Genomic DNA, 26,544 nt, shown 5'->3' with positions numbered 1-26,544 from the left:
TTCTTTGAATCAATTGACAAGGGCAAATATTGTCCTGATTTCTAGACTTGACACTAGTGTTGGTAGTTCTCAGAGCTGGATCGATCTCTACAATCTTTCCACAGTAGGCTTGGCAGGTCATGGCAGGTGACAGCAGGGCCTGGCTGCCTGAGATTAGCAGGTCCAGCACTTCGGGAATCTGAAGTCACATCAGGGCGAGGTAATAAAGACAGGAATGATAACTGTTTGCCTCAAGTAAAGTACATTTGCACAACACACATTTTAGTAAAGTACATTTGCCAACATTCTCAATTAATTTTCACAAAAGCCAAATGATGTGGACAGGCCACTGATTCTTCCCCTTTTGTGTATGATGAGGAAACTGCAGCCCAGTGTGGTTGAGTCCTTTGCACCAGGTTGTACAGTAAATAGCAGCTGAGCAACAGAGCAAATCCCAGCTGCTCCTAATCCAGGGCTCTTTCTACTAAACCATCTGCCTATCATGGACTCTTTAGAATATGAGAAAACTGCTGGACTCTTTAGAAACAGGAACTGGGCCAGAGCTTCCCCGTTGTTAATACCCTGGGGAAGTGAACTGAGGGATCCCTCAGCTTGTTCAAACCCAAACCACAGAGGTTATACCCAACCTGTTTGTTGGAAGATGTCCATCCACATTACTGGATGCTTCCATAGCATCTTCGACAAGTGTGGCAGTTTATGATTTGGAAGTTTCTTTTAGCACCTATAGTCTCTGGCACAAGGACCAGACAGGGCTGGGCTTGGAGGAATGCCGAACACAGGAGGTGAAAGCTTTGGGAGGCCCCGGTGCTAGAGCTGCCGATCAGATGCTCAAGTGTTAACTGAATGGATGTTGAGACACAGAAGGACCACAGTGTCAGGCACAGGGCCACAGTGCCTGGGACAGGCCACAGTGTGTGATTCCTATCATCAGGAAACTCATTGAACCGGTTAAGGCAAAACAACATGCTCAGAAAACAGCAGCAGCCAGGACAGACCATGATAGGGGGTACAGCCTTGGCATGGACTAGGGGTCCCAGCTTTTTCTACGAGTACCTTTTAAATATATAAAATGGAGACCAACCCAGAGAACAGCTGTTTACTTTATGTCCACAGATTAAGAAAACACATATGACAAGAAGCTACCATGGATCATCAGTGTATTTAAGTAATTGTTATTGTGTTCCCACAATAGCACCTACACATATGAGAAAAATGGCCAGACATGTATGTGAGATATTTTAGGAATTCTGTCAATCTATAATGCTTGTGGATTGGTGGGTCCCTTGAAATAACCCCATGCTGCCCCCTTCCATTTGAGAGCCTGCTGGCCCAGAGGCATTCGAGCACAGAACACTTGGTGAGCCTACACATTGCTAACTGGGGACCAGCAGGGCTTCATCAGTGGGTGGCAGACTTGTTAAGGATTTTCTGGAGAAAGTGACCTGTTGAGAAATGATGTTGTATTTCCACCCCACCCTAACATAGGCACACAGAGGAGGACTGGTGGCACTCTCCCTTCCAGAGAGGCTCCTGAGGCCTGGGCCCTCCTTACCTCAGTGGATCAGTGACCAGTCACTGTGTTTCAGCTGACTTTCCTGTTTCCAAGGTCATGACCCACTGAAGAAATTGAACAGCATTGCCTGAAAAAGGAAAGAAGTGAAACTTGTTCGTGTTTGTGTCTGGGAAGGGTACAGTGGGATGCAGTGGCAGGACCCTGGGTTCTGAGAAGAGGGGCACTAGTGGCTGATCTGTGGGGACCTCAGCCTGCATCCGAGCCAGTGAAGCCTCTCTGAGGTAGGAGGACCCCCCAAGGAGTGGCTGCATGTGTACCTGTTAGAACTGGCCAAACCTGGACACCTGTACTCTCTGCAGAGCTCCCTGCAGAGGCACCTGCCTACAGAGGGACCTCCTGGCCCAGGCAGGAGCCAGCAAGCAAGGCACCAGACACTGCTGCTGAGCGGTGGAGCCAGACAGCCACAGTGTGTGCTGTGGGGACTGAGCTGGACCAGGCAGGGGAGCCCGGAGGAGGGGTCCTTTTAGAACTGTGTAGGCCTTCCTAAGCTCCTAGGTGAAGGTTAGGAGCAGGGTGGGGGGCAATTTTATCAACTTTGAACATCCTGCTCGTCTTGGTGTAGGGTGCTTGAGTTGACCCTAAATGAATTTGGGAAAACAAAGAAAACCACAGGCATCCTGAGTGTAACTCTACCTACCATAGTAAAAGACTCTTGATTTAGAGAGTACAGCAAAAAATGGCCTTAATGGCAAAGTGCTCATGATAAGAAATAATCAAAATTTGATTCATCATCTTATCCTCATTTTAGAACAAAAAATTCTCATTAGAGAAACTAAATACATTTCATTCTAGAAGGAAATATACCTAATGTGAACCCTTCACTTGCATGTGTGCACCCCAAGCCAAAGCCCTGAAGGTTCCAGAACAACAGGCTGAGGGGCAGTGGTTCAGTGTGAGGAGGGTGCCTACTTCCTTCCTTGGGTTCCTTGCACAAAGACAAATCCACATGTATCAGTTACACATATTTCCAAGAGCTGCTTGCCAGCAACCTCCCAAGTCAGTTGTTAAGGGTCACCAAAATTTGTTTTACACAAACTAAATTTGGTCCACTGCTAGATTTACCAGAAGCTCTGATTCGGCGCTTTTCTAAGTCTAGCTGCCAAGGCTCCTGGGCAACTCCTTCCCCAGCTGAGCCACAGAGCATCTTGTGGTCTGAGCAATTGATCAGAATCCCAGCAGTCTTCTGCCTTGTGGTCCCTTATGAATTGTCCATAGCACTATTGCTAAAGTAGGTGGGCCCATAACTACTGTCACCCAAAAGAGATTTGCTTCTCATTGAGTGACACGTCATCGATGTCACAGAATCCTTTTGCCTTGAAAAGCAGGAGAGGCTAGGTAGGCTTCTTTGCTCTGCCTGAGTGACCAAAACAGTTTATTTCAAGTCTAAGACGTCATTTTCTCAGTAGGATATGGTGTCTGGTGCATGCCATGGTCAGAACTCACCAACTGTGCACTTACAAGCTACACCTTTTATGGAATGTAAATTATACCTCAGTTAAAAAACAAACTAATAAAAACAGGCAGAGGAGGCCAGAGGAGAAGACAAGGGCTATTAAGAGTGATTGGTCTTCATGGGAAAAAAGGTGAGACTTAAGAACAGGGAAGAAGTCCAGCCAAGAATGCATCATCTCAATGTAATAACAAGGACACATCAAACAAATCTCAGATAAGGAAAGTTCTGTTAACAAGAAAGGGGGTGGTGTAGTCTTGAAAAATGGCAGTGTCATTAAAAAAAACAAAGAAAGGCTGTGGAAATGCTCCAAATGAAAGGAAGCTAAAGAGACATGACAACTAAATATAATACATGATAGACTGGATCCTGTCCTGGGGGTCGGGGAGGAACACTCTAAAGGTCAGCATGAGATCACAGGAAGGTACGAGCATAGACAGTACATTAGATACAAGTATTGTCCATGTAGATTATGAACCAGGCTGTTGTCCCACAGTACGTAGAATGGTATCCCGAGTCTTAGGAAACACAGACTGAAGTATTTAGGGGCAAAGGACCATTTTGTATGTAACTCACCCTGAAATGGGTCAGAGAATAAAATTATGTATGCATGTGTGTGCAAAAGAATTTCCTTATTGCTTATTTTGGGAGAAAAAAATGAAAGTACAGATTTGGTTCTGGTTTGGGTCTTGATGTCAAGGCCGGTTCTCGTTTGGCCAAGTGTTTTTCCAATTTTATCAGATTCTCTCCTTCTATCAGTAACTCCTGAAAGCCACATTGTACCCACAGCTGATTCATGAAAACACTGACTCCAAGTCAGGTCACTGTTACCTGGAGATGAACATGGCCCAGGCAAAGTTTAGGCCCTGGGACAAAGGCATCTGTTCAGTTTAATTGCACACACATGTTTGAGTGAAAAGTAGGGGGCGGAGTGGGAGAAGAGGGGGAGGGAGGGAGAGAGCATACAAACCATAAAACAAATAAGGTAAAATGTTAACAATAGGTGAATCTGGGTAAAGGTGTTCTGTGTACAGTTTTCCTTTTTTGTACTTTTTTTTTTTGCAAATTTGAAATTATTTCCAAATAAAAAGTTTCTTTAAAAATATTGGGGTTGAGGGAGGTGGAAGGAGTTCCAAGGGCTCCACAGTATCAACTTGTGTCCAGAAGGCCTTGGCCACCAGTTCAGACTCGTGTCAGTATTCCAGGTCACCATGACAATTCTATTGCTGTAATAATTGTAAATGGATAATTTTCAAGCAGTAGAAGCTAGATTGCTTATGTTACAACCCTAGGAGAATGTGAGAGAATTTCCTTATTGCTTATCCTGAAAAGAAAAGGAAAAAAGTACAGGTTTTTTGTTGACAAAGTCAGTTGGAGGTTGGACAAGTTTTTTTACAACATCTGTCCCCCAAACAAGCAGAATGTTATCAGGACATTCTCTTTCAATCAGTAACTTCTGAAAGCTACATCATGCCCACAGTTGATTCATGAAAACCTTGACTCCTGGGACAGATCACTGCTACTTTGACATGAGCATGGCCCAGGCAAAGTTAATATGTTGGGACAATTAACATCTATGTGGGCTAACGTCAAAATTTCCCAGGATGACCCTGGTGGTATCATAGTGGATTTGGGAGAGAAAGGGGTGTTCAGTGACCTCTCAGTGGATTTTCAAACACCACAGTGTCTGATCTTGCTCTGAGCTCAGAGGGCCCTGTGCCCCTAAAAGTGGCCACCATCCCTGCTCACTCCCTGCTATAGACTATAGAATGAGACTCAGCCTCCTGCCCACGTTGTAGTTGGCCTAATGCACGTGGCCAGGATGCCTCTGTTCCCCCAACATAGAAAGAAAATACAGGATTAGTTTGTTCAAGCATACTTTCCAGGCAAGTAGGAACCTCCCCTTGGACCTCGTCTACTTCCGGGTTGAGTGAAAAGGGCAGGTTGTACTTACTCCTAAATCTCTGGTTTGGACTGTGGCATCATGAAGCTGAGTATTTTTTCCTAACCTTCATTTGATAAAGATGGGGCTATGTAGGGGGCTTGGATGTTCACCTGTATAACAAAAGTGATCTGTCTCTTAGCCAGCATGTGTAAAACCCCATTGAGAGGGTGCTTATAGGAATTAAACCCAGGTGGCAAAATACGCATGTGGTCACAGGCAAGCTTCATTCTGTTTCTGTCCTGGCCATGTCATGTTAGTTCTTCAAGAAGGGAAAGTTGAACATGAGTCTGCTGTATCTGCACTGGGACTAGGAGGTCTCTCTGGCCATGAGTCAAAGCTGTGCTGAAAGGTCCATAGCAAAGGAGACAGGCATGAGGCAGGGAGATGGAAGAAGCCCGATGGAAGAATTAGAGGAACAGACAGAGTCACTACTTGCTGGCTACACACATCCTGTAAAGAAGCTACTGATATAACAACTGATAATCTGCCAGCAGAGACCCCAGAGGTCAGCTAAGGAGACAGCACCCTATGCCCCTGGGCTTTGAGGGGCCAGTGGCACCAGTACTGCCCTACAGCTGTTTCAGGGCCCAGCCTGGCCAGGGCTGGAGAGAGTCAGTGAGAACATGTCCAGCCCTCCAGCCAGTGCATCCTGCACCCAACTCACACCAGTCAACTTGGTCTCAGTAATAATCTGGTGATAACATTGCACCCCTACAGTGTTCCTAGCACCATGCTGAGCTCTTTATAAGTATTACCTTGTTTATACTCACAACAGCCTGTTCTCTTTTTTATTTAAAAAATACAATTTTCCAACTTTATTGAGATACAGTTGACATATAGCCTTGTGTAAGTTTAGGGTGCACAATGTGATGATTTGGTACATGTATGTATAGTGAAATGATTACCAAGATAAGGTCAGTTTACACATCCATCACCTCATATAGTTACCATTTTGTGTGTGTATGTGGTGAGAATGTTTAAGATCTGCTCTCTTAGCAACTTTCAAGTATACAATACAGTATTGGCCTGTCCCCTTTTCAAAGGTAAGGAAACAAAGGCTAAAAAGGTGCTTACCAAGGTCAGAAAGTTGGTAAGCAGGGCCAGGATTTGGAACCAGGACAGTCTGGGTCCAAATCTCATACACTTTTTACCACACTATGCACGAGTGTACACACACACACACACACACACACACACACACACACACACACACACACACAGTGTGTTGGATTTTCCAGCCTCTGCTTCAAGAAGGAGCTTGGTATGCCTCAGCATATTTGATCCAAGGCATTGTGCAGTCACATCTACTCAAAAAGACATAGTGATGGTTGACCGAGAACCTCTGGGCATTCTAAGGCAACAGGTGCTTTATCACCTGGCTGGGATTTTGTCCAGTCTGGCTGCACATGCTGGCAGGAGCTCCCTGTTGGGACTTCAAAATCCCCATTTGAGTTGCCAAGACGGTCAGAAGTTTTGGTAAAAATCAATTGGTGACGTGAGTGGGAACTGTCAATGGGCTGGGCTGACTCCAGTGCCAGACAATGGTCATTCTCTTGCCCCCAGGTCACTTGCCATCTTTTTGCCCTGTCTTTGCAGCCAACCTTGGTTTGAAGCCCAGGGTGGCAGCTCTTGGGGAGCAGCCAGCCTACCAGGGGCCTGTGCATTGCATCATAACCATCGTGCGGACTGAAGGCCTGGCAGGGCTGTACCGGGGCGCCAGTGCCATGCTGCTGCGGGACGTCCCGGGCTACTGCCTCTACTTCATCCCTTATGTGTTCCTGAGTGACTGGATTACGCCTGAGGCCCACACAGGCCCCAGCCCCTGTGCTGTGTGGCTGGCAGGCGGCATGGCAGGTAAGGGCGGCATGGCTGATTCCTGCCCCCATGCTGACCGTGGCAGCAAGACAGCTGGGGAGCCTACCATGCCCTTCTCAGCCCTGGGGAAGGGCAGGGTTCATCCAGCCACTCATCCAACAATTCTAAGTACCTGCTATGGCCAGACCTCACCAGGCAGACGAAGGGCTAGGAATGGGGAATGGTCCCCCCTCTTTCTCCCATCCCCTTCTCTCTGAGTCCCTATTTGGACTCTTGCAGCTTTCAGCTGGAAGGTATATTTTGAGCACTTGCTCTGTGTCAGGTACCACTGAGCTTTGAAAAGAAAATCTGTTATCATGGCTCACCTTTTTTGAATACTGGCACACTGCAAACCTTTCCAATGTGAGATTTTCATTAGCCCCAGAAGGTAGGAATCGGTCTCCCCGTTTTTCATGTGAGAAAACAGGTTCAGTGTGACCAACTCAAGGTCACACAGCTAATGTAGATAGTATAGTAGGGACTCTGCAGTCAGAAAGATCCAAGTTCAAATCCACACTTAGTCATTTTGTGACCATGGACTGGTTACTTAACCTCTTTACGCAGAACCCACGCTGCATCCCCATTTCACTTTGGGTAAAAGTCAATGACCTTGCAATGGTTTCAAGACCATCAGCATTCCAGCTGCCTGTTACCCTTCCGCACTCATTTTTTTGCTACCGTCCCCTTACTTTGCTCTGCTCCAGCCACACTGGTCTCTTTCCTGCAACTTGACCGTGCCTGGCTCTCTCCCCACCACAGGGCCTTTGCACTTGCTATTCCCACTGCTTGGACTTAGCAATGCATAGGTCACCAGGGACTTTGACAAGACCCATTTTGATGAAGAGAAAGGTATGAAAACCTGATTGAAGTGGGATCAAGAGAGAATGGGATGAAAGAAATTGGAGAACCCAAGTACAAACAACACTTCTGAGAGATTTGAATGTGCTGTATGGGGAAAGAGAGAAACACAGCTATAGTCAGAGAGGGGTACAGAAGTCAAGAGAGGAGTGCTTCTCAAGAAGGCGGGTAACTGATGGGAACATACTGTATAGCACGGGGAACTCTATCTAATGCACGGTGGTAACCTAAATGGGAGAGAAGTCCAAAAGGGAGGAGATGTCTGTATGTGTATGGCTGATTTATTTTGTTCTGCAGTGGAGGCTAACACAACCTTGTAAAGCAACCAAACTCTAGTAAAAATTTTTTTTAAAAAGGCAGGTAACATGGTATGTTTGATGCTGATGGGAAAGATCCACTGGACAGAAGAAAATTGTCATTCCTCCTCCTCCTCCTCATCTAATCAGCTGTGCTTGAAACTTAGGAAACACATAACAGAGCCCACATCTTAGCCACCAGACCCTAGTGTTCCCATTTCCTGCCTTGTGCCTGAGGCCTGGCCTGTGCCAGCTCCCAGTAAGTGCTCAATAAGTACTTCTTGACTGAGAAGGCAAACAGGCCCCAGCTTCTCTCATTTCTGGTGAGAGCAGATGCGTGTGGCCTGGCAGTCAAACCTGGTTTTGAAATACCCTCGCCCATGGGCTGAGAACAGGGGAGTGTGCCAGGGCAGCACCTGGGCTGACTCCAGGGAAAGCGGCCCCATTTATCCTGGAAGAAGGCAGGAGGGAGGAGAGGTCCAGAGGTCTCCCAGAGGACCAAGGGCAGGAGGCTGGGATGGGAAGGGGGCTGGGGACAGGCTAAGGCCTCTTTTGGGAGCCGCTGGGCAGCAGTTACAAAACGTTGCAAACCAGCTGCCTTGGACTTTGGCATCGGTTTGTTTTTCTCTCCCCATCAAAGAATGTGCCAATTTCTCTGTTTATACAATAACCTGGCGTTGTTTTCTTAGAGTCCCTTAAAGTCACAAAGTACTCAAACCAGGACACCTGAACTTATCCAATGAAGATGACCCAGTGGCACATGGTCCTAAGGCTTCTGTTCCACATCACTGGAAAAGATAAGAGCTTTTAAAAGACCTGCCCCTGCTCTTCTCTGCAATCCCTCAGCTGACCCTTCCTTGGCAAGCAGGCTATCTGAAAGTGTTTGTTTAGCATCTTCTTCATGTTCAGAGTAAATCCTGCCTCTGGGGAGCTGCCAGCCTTCAGCCTCAGGCCTCACCCTGATCTCCCTCCCCTGTGCCTGGAAAGTACTATGGGGCCTGTTCCTGTTCCTCCAATAAAAGCTGCTAATAAAGCTTTCTGCTTAGGAAGCACTAGCGATGGACCTGGAACTGTGCTAAATGCTTCACATGCATCAGGTTATTTGTCCTCATAGCAACCCCATGAAGATAGGTACTGCTGGCCCATTTTACAGAAGACAAACCCAAGGCCTAGAGGTGGCAGGAGACTTCTGCAAAGTCCCACAGCAAGTGGTGAGGGAGAATCAAGAACCCCCTTCATAGGTCCTGACCTTGAGCTCTTTCCACGTCCCCCAGCAGCATATTAAGCCTCTGAATGGTGGAAATCTGCAGGGAGCCGGGTCCCCTCCAGACCCCAACCAGCCAGCCCCTGATACCTGTTTGTCTCTCTCTTAACAGGAGCAATTTCTTGGGGGACAGCAACTCCTATGGATGTCGTGAAGAGTCGACTGCAAGCTGACGGGGTTTATGTAAACAAATACAAAGGTGTCCTGGACTGTATCTCCCAGAGTTACCAGAAGGAAGGTCTTAAAGTAAGCCCCACAGCAGTCATGCAGGGTCAGTGTCAGTCCCTGGAAGGTAGGGTCAGAGATTTTGGAAGATGTGAGACTACAGAGAAGGGACTCAGGAAACCGAGGTGCTGGCAGTTAAATTATGAAGCACTTGTTTCATCCAGTCCTAGCCCCGGCCTGGAGGAAGAAGTGGGTGTGCACCCAGCTGATGGGTTCAGAGAGGACCGGTAAACTACCTGAGGTCACACAGCTGGTATGTGGCAGAGCCGGGGTCTGGACCCACATCTGTGTTACCAAAGCTGGCCTCCTCATCCAGAAAGGCTAGGAGCTCCCTCCTCACTCCCTGCTCAGCACCTCAGCCTCACCCCTCCCATAAGTGGGAATTCCCAGAACCACCTCAATCATCACATCTTGCGGGTTCCAATTCCCTGATCTCTCTTCTGCTTTCCACCCCACACAAGTCCAGACCCCATCACCTCTGGTCTTGGCTACTGAGGCAGCCTCTAGCCTGGCCTTGTCTTCCTTCTCCTGAACCTAAAGGGCTTATCCTAAACCCAAGCCTCTACTTGCCTCTAAACGATCTCAGAATGAAGATCAGGTTTCCACATGTAGTGTCCAAAGTTATAAACATCCCCATCTATCTTGCCTCCCACTATACCCCCTAGTACCCTCATGCTTGCTCTTCCTCAAATGGGCCCCTGGCTTTCTTTTTTTTTTTTTTTTTTTTTTTTTTTGCAGTACACGGCCATGGCTCACGAGCCCAGCCGCTCTGCGGCATGTGGGATCTTCCCGGACCAGGGCATGAACCCATGTCCCCTGCATCGGCAGGCGGACTCTCAACCACTGCGCCACCAGGGAAGCCCCCCCTGGCTTTCTTGGCATGCCTCTTAGAGTCAGCAGACTTGAGTGCAAAGCCAGGCCTGGCTACTTGTGAACTGGGGGAATCCAGGCAAGCTTCCCCTCTCTGGGCCTCAATTTCTCCAGTGATAATCACCCCTACCATGAACAGCAGAGATATTTGTAGGTTAAATTAAATTAGGCATATAAACAGTGCTCAGTTTAATGTATAACACATAGAGAACATTTAGAAAGGGTCATCTGTTTAGCATTAGCATTAATATTAGTAGTTTTATTAGTGTTAATGTTACTACTGACCTCTGGGCCTTATCTCACGTGACTGCCTCATCCCAAGCCCTCCAATCCTTACTAACTGCCACTCCAGTGTGTCCAAACTTCTGTTTTTTTGCTCCAATGGAGTGCCAGAGCTTCTCCTCTGGAAACGTGGACTTCCACAAAGGCTCTCTCATCTGTGTGTGACCTCCCAAGTCGGTGTTCTCCTGCTCCTGGACTACAGCCAAGGGTGGCTGGAGCCAATTCACAGGCTACTGCAGGTTTCGCTGCCAGTACTGAGGTCTGTCTGCCTATTAGCTGATGCACAGGTGGGCAAGACTCCTCTTGGGTCCCTCGGTGTATGGTGCTAGATCCCACAACTCCCACAGAGGCACTTTTGTTCATGGATGGATGCTGAATTTTTGTTGTTGAAGTGAGGACAAAATAAGGGACATTTGGGGCTGCCATGATGCTAGTGTCACTCTCCCCATGTATTTACCTTTTGTGAGATTTTTACAATATCTCTTCATACAGCTTCAAGTTACTGTCTAGTGATTTTATTTCAGCCTGCAGGGCTCTCTTGAGCATTTCTTACAGGGTAGATCTAATGGTAATGAACTCCTTCAGCTTTTGTTTATCTGGGAATGTCTTGATTTCTCTCTCACTCTTGAAGGATAGTTTTTCTGGATATAGAATCCTTTGTTGACAGTTTTGTTTTTTTCCTTTCAGCACTTTGGATATATTCACCCATTGCCTTCTGGCTGTTAAAGTTTCTGATGAGTAATCTGCTGAAAGTCTTATAGAGGATACTTTTTATCTGCTTTCAAGACTCTCTCTTTGTCTTTCAAAAGTTTATTATAATGTGTCTTCTTGTAGGTCTCTTTAAGTTCATCTTACTTGGAGTTCATTGAGCTTCTCTGATGTTTATATTCATGTCTTTCATCATGTTTGGGAAGTTTTTGGCCCTATTACTTCAAATATTCTCTGTCTCTCTCTCTCTCTCTCTCTCTCTCTCTCTCTCTCTCTCTCTCTCTTCTCCTTGGACTCCCACAATGAATATGTTGCTCTGTTTGATAGTTTCCCACAAGTCCCTTAGGCTCTGTTTACTTTTCTTCAATGTTTTTTCTTTCTGTCTCTCAGACTCAATAATTTCTCTTGTCCTATCTTTAAGTTTGCTGATTCTTTCCTCTGCCTGTTCAAATAAACCTTTGAATCATTCTAGTAAATTTTTCATTTCAGTTATTCATTCATTCATTCAGTGCTTTTCAGCTCCAGAATTTGTTTGCTTTCTTTCTGGGTTTTCTATTTCTTTATTGATATTTCTATTTTGTTCACATATCATCTTCTTGACTCTCTTCACATCTTTCTTTAGTTCTTCAAGCATCTTCAAGAAGGATATTTTAAAGTCTTTGTCAAGTAGGTATGCTATCAGGTCTTTTTCAGGGACATTTTATTTTGATTTTTTTTCTTTGAGTGGACCACACTTTCTTGTTTCTTATATGCCTTGTGATTTTTAATTGAAAACTAGACATTTGAATCTAATAATGTGGTAACTCTAGAAATCCAATTCTCCCTCTTCCCCAGGGTGTAGTGGGTTTTGTTATTGTTTTTGATTGTTGTAGACTATCTCTGTGCCAATGATCAACCAGAGGTGTAAACTTAAGGTTTTCTCAGTGTTTTTCTGAGCCTGTGCCTTTCCCTGGGCATACGCAGTCACTTTGTAATTTTCCTCATACATGCAGTTGCTTTTGAATGTCCTAGTCTTTAATGTCTGGCTCCCAAAAGAGGAAAAATAGAGAAATGAAAGGAAGGGAAAGGGGCACCATCCCTTTAAATTCCCTGGAAGTCACTTCTGCCAGTGAACAAGGGGGTTGCAAGATGGAGGGGGAGGTTAAACAAGAATGACTGCCCTCCTCTTTGTACCTCATGATCAGAAACAGCAATCAGTGACCAGAACAGAGATGTCCAGTATTTGGAGGACAAGGTTCTCATTGCACACCCTGGTTCCCACAGGCTGTGTGCAGGTTACTCCAGGAACATGTGCATAGATGCCTGCCAAAGGGCTTGGGATGGGGGGTGGGTAGCTGCTACTGTGCTAAATGCTGACATTGACTGAAATTAACCACTGCCCAAACTCTCCCCTGGAAGTTGGAAGCCTTCAGTAAACTCCAGAGTTCTAAAGTAGTTACATCAGACAAATTCTATCTGTGTAATAGTTATCTAGGTGAGGAGACAGAGTCCTGGTATTTTCTACTCTGCCATGTTCCTAGAATTCTCACCTCAGTTGTTGTTTTTTCTTTTCCAGTTTTATTGAGATATAATGGACATACAGCACTGTAGATGTTTAAGGTGTACAGCATAATGATTTGACTTACATATATCATGAAATGATGACCACAATAAGTTTAGTGAACATCTATCATCTCATATAGATACAACTTAAAGAAATAGAAAAATACTTTTTTCCTTGTGATGAGAACTCAGGATCTACTCTCTTAACCACTTTCACACATAATGTACAGCAGTGTTCATTATATTTATCATTGTTGTACATCCCCTCCCACCACCCCTCACTTCTGGTAACCACAAATCTGATCTCTTTTTCTCTGTTTGTTTTAAAAGTATAATTGACCTACAACACTTTGTTAGTTCCTGGTACACAGCATAGTGATTTGACATTCCTATGCATTTCAAAATGATCACCATGATAAGTCTAGTTACCGCCTGTCATCATACAAAGATATTACATAATTATTGACTATATTCCTCACACAGTACATTTCATACCCATTACTCACTTAGTTTGTAACTGCAAGTTTGTACCTGTTAATTTCCCTCACCTATTTCTCTCCTCCTCAACATCCTTCCCCTTTGGCAACAACCTGTTTGTTCTCTGTATCTATCACTCTGTTTCCGGTTAGTTATGTTTGTTCATTTGTTTTGATTTTTAGACTCCACACATAAGTGAAATCATACAGTATATGTCTTTCTCTGACTTATTTCACTTAGCATAATACCTTCTAGGTCCATCCATGTTTTCACAAATGTCAATATTTAATTCAGTCTTGGCTATTGTAAATAATGCTGCAATGAACATAGGAGTGCATGTATCTTTTCTAATTAGTGTTTTTATTGTCTTTAGGTAAATACCCAGGAGTGGAATTGCTGGATTGTATGGTAGTTCTATTTTTAATTTTTTTTGAGGAACCTCCATACTATTTTCCATAGTGCTGCACCAATTTACATTCCCACCAACAGTGTGCAAGGGTTCCCTTTTCTCCACATCCTCACCAACACATGTTATTTCTTGTCTTTTTGATAACAGCCATTCTGACTGGTGTGAGGTGCTATCTCATTGTGGTTTTGATTTGCATTTCCCTGATGATTAGTGATTTTGAGCATCTTTTCATGAGCATGTTGGCCATCTGTGTGTCTTCTTTGGAAAAATGTCTTTGCAGGTCCTCTGCCCAGTTTTTAATTGGGTTGTTTGGTTTTTTGATGTTGAGTTATATGAGTTCTTTGTATATTTTGGATATTAACCCCTTATCAGATATATCATTTGCAAATATCTTCTGTCATTCAGTAGGCAGCGTTTTCATTTTGCTGGTAGTTTCCTTCACTGTGAAAAAGCTTTTTAGTTCAATATAGTCCCATTTGTTTATTTTTGCTTTTGTTTCCCTTACCTGAGGAGACTGATCTCAAAAAATATTGCTAAGATTGATGTCAAAGAATGTATAGCCTATGTTTTCTTCTAGAAGTTTTATGGTTTCAGGTCTTACGTTTAAGTCTTTAATGCACTTTGCACTTATATAGGGTGCGAGAAGGTAGCCCAGTTTTTCCAACACCATTATTGAAGAGGCTTTATTTTCCCCATTGTATATTCTTGCCTCCTTTGTCATAGATCAATTGCCCATATAAGCATGGGTTCACCTCTGCGTCCTCTATTCTGTTCCATTGATCTATGTGTCTGTTTTTGTGCCAGTATCATACTGTTTTGATTACTGTAGCTTTGTAGTATAGTTTGAAATCAGGGAGCATGGTACCTCTAGCTTTGTTCTTTGTTCTTAAGATTGTTTTGGCTATTCAGGGTCTTTTGTTTTTCCATCCAAATTTTAGAATTATTTGTTCTAGTTCCATGAAAAATGCCATTGATATTTTGATAGGGGTTGCATTTCATCTGTAGATTGCCTTGGGGAGTATAGTCTTTTTAATAATATTAATTCTTCCAATCCATGAGCATGGTATATCTTTCCAACTGTTTATGTCATCTTCAGTGTCTTTCATTGATGTCTTATAGTTTACCAAGTACCTTTTACCTCCTTAGTTAGATTTATTCCTAGGTATTTTTTATGCAATTGTAAGCGGGACAGTTTTCTTAATTTCTCTTTCTGATAGTTCATTGTTAGCAACAAATTTCTGTGTATTAATTTTGTATCCTGAAACTTTACTAAATTCATTGAAGAGTTCTGGTAGTTTTTTGGGGGCATCTTTAGGATTTCCTATGTATAGTATCATGTCATCTGCAAACAGTGACAGTTTTACTTCTTCTTTTCCAATTCAGATTCCTTTTATTTCTTTTTCTTCTCTGATTGCTGTGGCTAGGACTCCCAATACTATGCTAAATAAAAGTGGCAAGAGTGGATACCCTCGTCTTCTTCCTGATCTTAGAGGAAATGCTTTCAGCTTTTCACCATTGATTAAGAAGTTATCTGTGGGCTTGTCATATATGGCCTTTATCATTTTTATCATAAATAGATGTTGAATCAGTTGTCATTTGTATTTTTTTAGCAGAAGCACAGTTTGTGATTCAACCAACAAATACAGAGTGACACATAAGAGAGATTCAAAAGAGATGCTCAGTTTTTATTTGAGATTTTTTTTCTATTTCCCCAAATATTAATGTACCATTTTTCCAAAAAGTCCTGTAGAAGCAAAATATATTGCTGATATTATTTCCTCCAAAAATTTACTGTGTTCTGTTAAAAGCAAAGTCCTAGAAAACAACTGAGGTCAGATGATTGATTTCTTAACCTCAAAAGTGTCTGACCCACAGTTTATATTCAGAGACAGGTTTTAAGCAGAGATAGCAATATTCAACTTGATTAACCACATCATTGACTGAAATTATTTTTTATTAGTTGCTTAAAAAATTTGTAGTATGTGGGGTTTTCCTGGTGGTGCAGTGGTTGAGAGTCCGCCTGCCGATGCAGGGGACACAGATTCGTGCCCCGGTCCGGGAAGATCCCACATGCTGCGGAGCGGCTAGGCCCGTGAGCCATGGCTGCTGAGCCTGCGCGTCTGGAGCCTGCGCTCCACAACAGGAGAGGCCACAACAGTGAGAGGCAAGCGTACCACACACACAAAAAAAAAATTTGTAGTATGTGAACATAGGAAGCTTCAAAAGGTATAAGAGGATATACTGTCTAAACGTCCTCCTGTGACCCCCTGCTAGTCTTCTCTCAAAGGCAATCACTGTTATAAGTTTCTTGTGATATATTTTCAAAATATTCGCAGCCTATGCAAGCATATATGTGTGTATGTATATTTATGTATGTTTGTATATGTGTTTGCATATAAACATACATAGTATCATGATTAAAAAAATAATCTTATACAGCTCTGGAAAGTTGGGTGGTCTCACAGTCAGATCCCCAGCAGCGGCAGGTGGAGCATCTTTTCCCAAGGCCGAGGGATGGCTCCAATCCTAGTGAGCTTGAGTGCTGGCTTTGTGGAGTACGCATTCCCAAACAGTTTTACTGCAGCTCACTGAGGCTGCAACCTATTCTCACTTCCCTATGGAAGAAGAACTCAGTGACAGTAAAGAACTGGAAAGGAGTGAAATAACGGCAATGGTACTCAATTTTAGTAACCCCTTGTAACTCAGTGATTACCAGTAAAGCAGTCTTTATGGTAGGGGAACTAGTAAGTCCATGGACTTCTGGGGCATTCCCAAGTCAGAACGGTAGAAAGATGGGGTAGTTTTGGATCCATTCTCTGCCTGCTGAGAGGATTGTCCTAAACCACATGGGCCATGGCTCACACATGGAGAGCTGTCATCTGCAATAAGGAGGCTGGAGGACTGACTTGATGTCCTCTAGCTCCACAGAGGTGACTGTTGTGAGGGGGTTTGTGACAGTGGGATGAGACTGGATGACTCTAAGGAGAGATGGAGGGGACCATTTGTAAGTAGGCACCAGTGTTGGTTACTCTTTGTTCTGCCACTTGGGGGATCTGAAGGCCTCCCTCCACTCCAGGAATCCCCCACTACCACAACTACCACCAGGATGCTTTCAGCCCAGAGACCATTCTTTTTTCACATCAAGGAGTTTGTTCGTTCATGCATTCATTCATTCATTCACTCATTCATTTATCTGCCTGTCCATCCATCCATTGATTCATTTAATAAGATTTATAGAGGATCCTCTAGCAAGCACCATGCAGATGCTAGGGATTCAGATGTGAGCCACACACACAGCCCTGCTGTCACTACTCTGACTGGGACTATTAATGAAGGGATAGACAAATCATAGGTGATTGGAGGATGGTGTGAGAAGTGCTGTGATGGCAGAGATACTGAGGGCACAGAAGACAGTGGGCCATAATCCTACTTGGGGTGGCCATGGCAGGGCTACCAGAGGGTATAGCCAAGTCTGGGGAGGATTCCAGCAGAGGGGACCAGAAGAGGCTCAGTGGTGAGAGAGAGCTGGCCTATTAGGAGGAATAAATGGCAGGCCAATATACTGCCCACAGTGTCAAGTGTAAGAGGCAGCTCAGAGAAGTGCAAGGAGAGAGCATGTGGGTCCTGGAAGGCCAGGGAAGGGTATGGACTTGACTTTGGGAAGTGGGGAGCCATTGAGGATTCATGAGGAAAGACTCTGTCTACTGTTTTTGTGTTCCAAAAGCCAAGGTGATAGCCAGTAGCTCTGCACTATTTTTGCCATCTTTGGGCCTCACAGCAGAGCAGGCCATAGCTAGGGGTAAGTAGGCACCAGTGTTAGTTACTGTTTGGTTCTGCCACTTGGGGGATCTGAAGGCCTCCCTCCACTCCAGGAATCCCCCACTACCACAACCACCACCAGGATGCTTTCAGCCCAGAGACCATTCTTTTTTCACATCAAGGAGTTCGTTCGTTCATGCATTCATGAACTCTGGCTGCCTGAAGTGGCCCACGGCTCCTGCACGGCCCAGTGCCATGGGAGAGGAGGATCACATTTCAAGCTGCATCCTGCCTGGCTTGCCTCGCCTTGCAGAGCCAAACCCCGGTGCACACGGGAGCCTCTGTGTGCATCCGGCATGGAATTTTCCTCTCAGAGGCTGACCCAGTTCCTTGCTCCTATTCAGTCACCCTGGCTGAGCCTGTGGAATTCCATAAAGATTAGACATTAGAGAGGAGTACTAATGTTACAAGGAGGCTTCTTGCCCCCTACCTGAATTGCTCCAGGGTTTGGCTGGGCCACTTGCTCACCTCTGGGGATCTTAAGCTCCCTTCCCTGGGGCCAACCCTCCCTCAGCCCCCAAGGTACACTGAGGCCCTTCTCTCTCCTTCCTGACAAAGCTGCACATCCCAGGCTGCCACGAGTGCCATGGTGCAGGCGCCTCTCCTGAAGGGATGTCTGTCACCTGATGTCCTGGCCCATGACAGTGGCCTGCACCTACCCTGACATCACAGTGTCCAACAACTAAGAAAACTGGGGACATGTAAGGGATTTCTACCTTCTGAAAATTATAGTACCAGGTCTAGTCCGTAAACAGTAAATTATACAGGCATCAATAAACAAGTTTACATCTTATACCTGACAGTTCTCAGGTCATTCACACTTGGGTAGTGATTTGCCTTCAGACATGTGATCTCTTCCCAGAGAAGACATTTAATGGCATTCCACCTCTCATTCCGCCCCTCACCAAGGCCTTTATTTATTCTCATCATGTTCTAGGTTATACTGTAGTTACTCCTGAATGGGGCTTATCTTCCCTAGTAGGTTATCAACTTCCCAACGGCTGGAACCACATCACAGAGATCAGTGTCTACCCAGCACTACGCAGGAAGATTCAGAGTGGAAGGAAAGCATCTTACCATATTCATACCTAGAGGTGAAGACAAATACAGTCTTCTTGTATTAAAGGCCGGGTTTAGACCACTGGTACTACTCCTCAGCGCTCATACTCATGACCAAAGTGGAGTGCTACTCTGTATGAAGTGGTGACTACTGATAATAAGGATGGTGGTGTGATTGTCAACAGTTAAGGAGTGCTTTACTGCTGGACAGGCACTGTGAAAATGCCTTTAAGAGCAACGTCTCATCTATTCCCTCAAAAACTGTAGGAGGTCAATAGTATTATTACCCCCATTTGACAGTTGGGAAAATTGACTTCTAGAGACTTTGCTATTTTCCCAAGTAACACAGCTACTAACTGGCAAACTGTACCTGGACTCCAGGTGTGTCATCTTGAGCAGGGCCTGAGTTCCCCCTACCCTGCCCCTTTGGGGACGTCCTGTGAAGCACCTGTCACAGTTGTTGGTCATGGCCGGGTGCTCTACCACTGCAAAGCATGTGGAGCTCTGACTTGCAGAGTCCCGAGAACCGAGCATGTGTGCGCATGCTCACGAGAGAGCGGAACAATTAAGCGAGTGTTTGTGGTGTTCGCGGGACTCACCTGTTGGTTCATAGTATGTAGCGCATGCGTACCGGGCCTGCGAAGGAACGCGCCTTCAGAAGTGACGTGGCTGAGGGCGGGGGCGTGGCTGGGGTGTGTGTGTGCTGGGCGGGGGAGGGTCTCCACCTTCCCGGTCCTTTGGGCTCTGTAGGGTCCAGCCTGGGACAGGGGGCTGCGTGGGTGGGCAGCAGCGCCGGCCCTGGCTCTGCCCTCGGTGGCAGCCCTGCGGAAGGTGCAGGTCAGTGCCCTGTGATAATGCCGCCTCCTGCCAAAGGTGTTTTTCAGAGGCATCACGGTCAATGCCATGCGGGGCTTCCCCATGAGCGCGGCCATGTTCCTTGGGTACGAGCTCTCGCTGCAGGCCATCCGCGGGGACCACGTGGCGACCAGCCCCTGAGCGCAAGGTCAGTGCACCTCCTTCCCAGCCACTTGTGCCCTCCTGGAGCTTAAAACTTTCTTCTTTGAGGTGAAAATGGTGTGGCCTTCTGAAATATCCCTCTGTCATTTGTTTCCTGTTTAATCTGTGTTAATTCTGGGCTAGAATTACCACCCTTCTTGTCATCAAAAAGCCCTTCTGAAATGCCCACCTGTGGCTGATGGTGAGCTGGACGCTCAGTAACTGAGGTCGGCACAGAACTTACCTGTTTATAGTGAGCTCACCTATCTGTTTCCCATTCAGTAGCTTCAACAGCCCTTGGAGAGATGCGTGTTTAGCTTCACTGTACAATTTAAATAACCCAGGCTCAAGACTGAGGACTTGAACCAGGGTGCCCACTGCCTGTTACACAGGCCGCATCTCCCCACCTCCCTATTGAACTCAGTCTAGGTCTGAGGACAGGCTCCCAGAGCTCTAGAGGACAGCCTCTGCTATACCATCCCTGCCTCCCTCACCCTCTCCTTTTCCTGTTCTCATTGTAGAAAGGTCACTGCAGCCAAAGGGATCTAAAAACAGAAATCTGAACAAGTGACTCCCTTGCTCCAGTGTCCTCAATGGCTTCCCATTGCCCTCTAGGTTATGTGTCGGTCCTTAACAGCCTCGTTCTCACCAGCATCTTAAACATACCATCCTCACTCTAGCCTCTGGGTCTTTGTGCATGCCGCCCTTGCCTGACACCCTCTTCTCAGGCCTTCCTCTTGTTTTTGGCCTCACCAACTCCTCTTTGTTGTCCAAGCCTTGGTGTAGAGGTCTCCTCCTCAAGGAAGCCTGCCCTGATGTCTCAGCCAGGAGGATGTGTGCCTGCTGTAGGCTCTGCTGTGTCCCTACCACATGCCCTTGCGTTATAACTGCCTGCCAACTTTCCTCACACCCCAGCCAGCACGAAGGTTCCAGGAGAGCTGTAACTATGTTTTCACCTCTGTATCACTAGTGCTTCTCACGAAGCCTGAAACACAAATGGCCACTCAGAAACACCGTTGAGTAGATGGATGATCAACTTCCAATATCCCCTCAATTCCTCCCCTTCTTTTCCTCCCTTGTTTCTCCTTCTCTAGCTCCAAACTAGTTGTTTGCAGAGCTCAGAAGGCAAAGTGGGATGAGTCACTGAATTTTCTAGAAAACAAGGCACCATTTTGCTTCAGTCGTGGTGACTGCACATTCTCTCAAAAAGGATTGTCTTCATTAGGAAGGTCTAGCCAACCTCCCTGTTGACTGCCCTGGGGCATCAGAGTCTGGCTAGGATGCATGGATGGGGCCAGACCCTAGAGCCAAGGGAAGGGCAGGATGGATCAGGCTCATGAGAATGAGCTGAGGCCCAGCCCTGGACACTGGCTTTAAATAACATGCTTTAGCTTTTCACTAAAGCACCTATATCCACAGCTTTCTGGCATTTTGCCCTCTCTTACTAAAGGAAAAGGGCAGCAACACATTTTGCATAATTAAATATCCTGGGTAAAGAGTCACTGAACTTGGGTTATGTCCAAGACAGGGAAGAGAAGTCTGGTTCTTAAAGCTGTGCCCAGAAACTGGCCACATCCCCCTTTTAACAGATGAAAGTGACTTTAAAAAAATCCTATCATAAAATCAATGCATTTTTATTGTAGGAAAAAATAGAAAATACAAATAAACAGAAAGAACAAAATAAAAATACCTGTAATCTCATGACCTTGTTAATATTCTTCCAACTTTTTTATCCCCCAAATGGGATCCAACTTTACTCAGTATTTTATAACTCACTCCTCCCATTTACTAGTTCAGGACCATTTTTCCATGTCATTAAATCTTCAGCTGCAAAGCGGGTTTAATGCTAAGGCTTCACAGATCCCAGAGTCGCTGGATGCTTGCCTGAGCCATGGCAGCCTGCCACTTGTGGCCACCCTGGTGATTGGCTGCTTCAGGAGGAAAGAAGGCGTTGCTAGCAAGCCCAATCCTGATTGTCCTGGATTTGGCCTTTCAGAGCAGTGCCCCAGCTGGAAGCTTTTCCTTCTGAAAGTGCTCTGATAGGACAAGGGGCACAGATGTCTGTGTGCCTTTTCTTTGCTGGGGTGGCAAGGGGACTGGTGCCTCTCAGGTGGAGGAGGGTGTTCCCAGTGACTCTTCTGGAGCCTCATCTTGAACAAGCCTCACCCAAGGAGTTCAACTTCCTGCTCTAATCCAAGAACACCAAAGCCCTTTAATGAGTCCTGGATCTGAATTTATCAAGTCGGGCTGAGATCTCAGGCGGGTCATGCCCCAGGCAGCAGTAAAACCCACTCTTTGAAGACAAGGCAGCCAGTGTCTGCCTAGTAATCTAAGACTGAGGACAGAGTGGGATGAGGTAGTTAGAGAATTAGGGAGCCTAAAAAGTGGTGGGATGCTGTCTATCCCGATTCCTGGGCACAGGTGGTGGGAACGGCATGGAATTGTTTCCAGGTGCCTGCAGGGAATAGAGTCCAGCCCCAAGCAGCTCCAGCCCCCTTCCAACCACTGGATACAGAGCCCTCCCCCCGTCCCCAGCCCCCCCTGCCCCCGCTCCCATGAAGTCCTGGAAAGAAAGAGCACTTCCCTCTCACTCATCCACTCAGTTATCTCGCTCCCAGATCACACATATGAGTGACCCAAGGATCATTTGAAACCCAGTAAATACTGCACAAGGTGGTGGTTTTGTGTTGTGGTTAGTCTTGTCTGTTCACATGGAGAAACCAGGACCAGACTGTACGAGGAAGATGACTTTTGGTGGTAGAAGTGGGGTCCCAACCACTGCTCAGCGGTCAGCGCTTGTGAATCCAAGCACTGACCTGAATTCTCAGGTCCGAGGCCTGTGAGTCCAACTGCACCATCCCTACTGGCCCACCAGCATCCCCTGCCCGCAGAACTTTCCTGGAATGCTGCTGGTCCACCCTCTGCTGTGATATTCAGACTTCATTGGCCCACTTTCAACTTCAGGAAAATTTATTTTCAAGGCAGGAAGATACATGTTTTCCTACAATATCTTTTATCAAACTTTTACAGATAACCCCAGACAACCTCATAGCCTTTCCCCAGTCTGTTCTCATGGCGATACTTTGCCCAGTGTTGCTTCACAAAAACAGTTTTCAGATGGATTGACTCCTGGATCTCACTGACTGATAACCCCAGTTAGATGAAAGTCTTACCTTTCCTCTTTCTTCCCAGAGCCAGCATCACCTGACCAGGGCCTCATTCTGCTACAGCTGATGCTGATGGCGGCGTCTCTAGAACCTGCGGTAGCGAATTTACTGAAGAGAAAGAACGCCTCCCTGCCGACCCTCAGCCAACCGGTCTCACCTCCGGGATCCCTGCTTTCCCAGTTGAAAACACTCTTGCTCACCTCTGGGCTGGGGCCGCTGAGCTGCTGCCTTGGAAGGACCTTTGATTCATGATCATCTATTTCAGATCCTCACTGGCACCTGATATCAAGCAGGATCAAATAGACCCTGCCCCCAAGACTGCTGTAAACTCACTGGGAATTCACAGAGGAGCTGGAGTTGTCTCGAAGTTCCCAAATAAAACCATTTCTGTATCAGATGCTTCCGCCTGGCTTCCAAGAGACTGGCCACCCTCATTATTCCCTCTGCTTAGACCCCTGTGGATGTCACCGGCCCAGAGAGGAGCCTGCTCGACACAGGTGAGGAGAGGAACTCAGATGGCAAGCTCGCTCCTTTTTCCCCAGCTGCCTCAGGTGGTCAGGGTGGCGGGGAAGCCCTGTAGCAGGTTTCTCTTCCCCGGACAGTGGCACGCGTGGCTGCAGCATCTCCGGGATGGCAGCATTGAGCACAGGTCAGGTGGGCGTTCTCTGGGCCTTATTTTCACATGGAGGACAAAACAGAACAAAATGAACTCTTTGTCCACAGTCTGATTTCCATTATGATGTAATCTAAATTTTACTTCTCCCTGGGACCACGTGGGGAGGCCACTGCTCTTTTGCTGTTATGTGTCCATGATGTCACTGCCACTTCCACGCCCCCAAGAGCGTCCCTAATCAGTCATACAGCCCCTTCCTCGTGAGCTGAATGCAGCTCCCGAATCCTTCTCAACACAGTGCCCTGGGAAGCCGCCACCAGCCAGCGTGATGCATCTATTCCTGGCTTAAATCCTGGTGGGGGAAATATCCTTAGATTCCCCACCACCACCCCTTTTTTCCCCTTGAAAGGGTCTTCCTTGATTTTTCCACTGCCTCGCATCCCCCTTGAGTGATTTGGAGAATGTCTCTGAAAATCCCCTCCCCCAGCAGACCCAGCACCAACACAAAGCATGGCTCTGGCACCAAGTTGAAAGTGTTCAGTCTCCTCAACTTATGCTGTTACTGTAGCAAAGGGTTCCCTGCTTGAAATAAAACCCTCAGTATGGTCTCCTTGATTTTTCTCCTTTACTACCCCTGGCACTGCGGGGTCCCTGGGCAGCTCTATAGGCTGTGGTCTAAACTCTTCATCCCTCCAGCAGCAGGATGTTTGCTCATTCCTTCAGTCATCAAACGTTTTTGAGCATTTACTACATGCAGACGCTGTCCTTGGTGTCGGGGACAACCATGAAGGGCCCCTGTGGTACTTCCATTCTGGCATATTAGAGACGGTTCTGTTTACATGAGAGATGGGTCTGCATGCATCGCTGGGCCCGGCAGGCACTATGGATGCTGGTGAAGAGAAGCTGACTAGCATCTGGTTCATTCCCAGGGGAACCTGAGGTGTTTTGTATAACACAACCCAGAACATGTTTCTTAAGTCCTCCTCAGCTAGACCATTTCCTGGCGCTGCTGCTGGTTGCCAGTTTGTTCAGAAGAGTCTTGTATTCACGAGGCCAGGTGGGGTCTTCTGCTGGGTGCTCCTGATGAGCTGAGATCCACAACAACCTTCTTCAGGTGTCAGAACCTGTCCCAGGTTCTTTTGATCATCTTGGCTCCTCTGCGTGATTGAAGGAGGTAAGTTAACATGGAAATATGATGCTGGCCGTATATTAAGTGCAAAAATGAAGTGGAAGGGTAAAATGTGTGATGTTACTCCTTTAAAAATATACATGTTGGGGCTTCCCTGGTGGCGCAGTGGTTAAGAATCCGCCTGCAGGGGACACGGGTTCGAGCCCGGTCCAGGAAGATCCCACATGCTGTGGAGCAACTAAGCCTGTGCACCACAACTACTGAGCCTGCATGCCACAACTACTGAGCCCGTGAGCCACAACTACTGAAGCCCGCGTGCCTAGAGCCCATGCTCTCCAACAAGAGAAGGCACCGTGAAGCCCACGCACTGCAACAAAGAGTAGCCCCCCTCGCTGCAACTAAAGAAAGCCCACGCGCAGCAACACAACACAGCCGAAAATAAAAATAAATTAATTAAAAATATATATATGTTATATAAATATATTCTAATTATGCATAATTATATAGATATTGAAAAGAATCTGGAAGGATACACACCAAACTTAATAGTGGCTATTTTGGGAATATGGAATTGGGAGAAGGCTTTCAATTTCTACTTTGATGATGATGGTGATTTCTCTGTGCACCAATATAGTGTTTTAATCTTTTACAGTGAGGATATATTGATTTTATAATTTTTAAAAATAAAGCCACATCTATTTGCAGAGCTGGGTTCCATGCTGGGCACTTATTTCTCAGGCTCCCGCTGGCTCAGCTGCACAGGCCAACTTCAGGTTCTAAGTAATAGTCCTTCCTCTGCCTGCCCTGCCCACCCTCGTGCCAGTATACACAGCCTGCAGCACACTTTCTGCACATACACACACACACAGGAACACCTGAACAGCAAAAGGATGGGCCTCAACCTTAATGAAGGCACTCAACCCCAACCTAGACAAACCTCATGTGTAGCCAGTACTGGGAGGGGTCAACGAGCAATGGCCCCAATTCCTGTTAGATTCTCCTGGAGGAGATAATCTTGTGGAATAATTGGGACCAACAGTTTGGGGATTTTCCTTAGTCCACACGTCATACACTCAACCCAAAAGATGTGTGTTGAATCTGACTCTGTACCAGTTGCTTGTGCTAGGCATGCTGGGTGACCATGGCAGGGATCCTGCCTCGGGAAGCTTAGTACAGGCTAATCTGTGTCATCATCAGGAATATGTTTACAAATGGAATTCCTTTTTTTTTTCTTTTTTTTTTCTGGCTGAGCCTTGCGGCATGTGGGATCTTAGTTCCCCGACCAGGGATCAAACCCGTGCCCCCTGCATTGGGACTGCAGAGTCTTAACCACTGGACTGCCAGGGAAGTCCCAGAATTCCATTTTTCAGAGAGGCTGAAGACAGAACAGAATTTCACGCTAAGCACCAGGTTTGGTGCCTCTATCCTGGTCTTGAAGAGCTTCAGATTTGCCCTTTTGCCTTCCTGGGGACGGCAAAAAGAATACCAATAACCATTATTCTACATCAGAGGTTCTCCACAGCAGTCCTTTCACTCTGTAAAATTACGGAAGGCCGCAAGGAATTTTTGTTTATGTAGATTATAACATTTACAGAAATTAAAACAATTTTCACAATGTTGTGTTAGTTTCAGGTGTACAGCAAAGTGAATCAGTTATATGAATACATATATCCACTCTTTTAGATTCTTTTTCCATATTGGTCATTACAGAGTATTGAGTTCCCTGTGCTATACAGTAGGTCCTTATTAGTTACCAATTTTATATATAGTAGTGTGTAGATGTCAATCCCTATCTCCCAATTTATTCCTCCCCCCTTCCCCCCGGTAACCATAAGTTTGTTTTCTACATCTGTAACTCTATTTCTCTTTTGTAAATAAGTTCATTTGTACTTTTTTTTTAGATTCCACATATAAGTGATATCATATGATATTTGTCTTTCTCTGTCTGACTTATCAGTACCTCACTCAGTATTACAATCTCTAGGTCCATCCATGTTGCTGCAGATGG

General features: G+C 46.0%; 1 protein-coding gene across 6 annotated transcripts in view; it reads left to right on the top strand.

Moving 5' to 3' along the window:
- Positions 1-24,309, top strand: part of SLC25A48 (solute carrier family 25 member 48) — a 43,267-nt gene extending 18,958 nt beyond the window's left edge. For 2 of the 6 annotated variants that reach the window (XM_082622000.1, XM_082621998.1), the window contains 2 exons: positions 6,532-6,822; positions 9,353-10,551. In XM_082622000.1, the coding sequence (XP_082478126.1) occupies positions 6,532-6,822; positions 9,353-9,696 (635 nt within the window). In that variant the 3' untranslated portion in view covers positions 9,697-10,551. Of the gene's footprint in view, positions 1-6,531; positions 6,823-9,352; positions 10,552-19,504; positions 19,635-22,819 lie in introns of those variants that run through there. The other 4 variants (XM_082622002.1, XM_082622001.1, XM_082621999.1 and 1 more) reach the window with 4 other exon arrangements.
- Positions 24,310-26,544: the final 2,235 nt, after the last annotated feature.

Source organism: Mesoplodon mirus (genome assembly GCF_964341445.2).
Source record: "Mesoplodon mirus genome assembly, chromosome: 5".
Taxonomy (NCBI): Eukaryota; Metazoa; Chordata; class Mammalia; order Artiodactyla; family Ziphiidae; genus Mesoplodon; species Mesoplodon mirus.
This window is presented reverse-complemented; position numbering and strand designations above follow the sequence as displayed.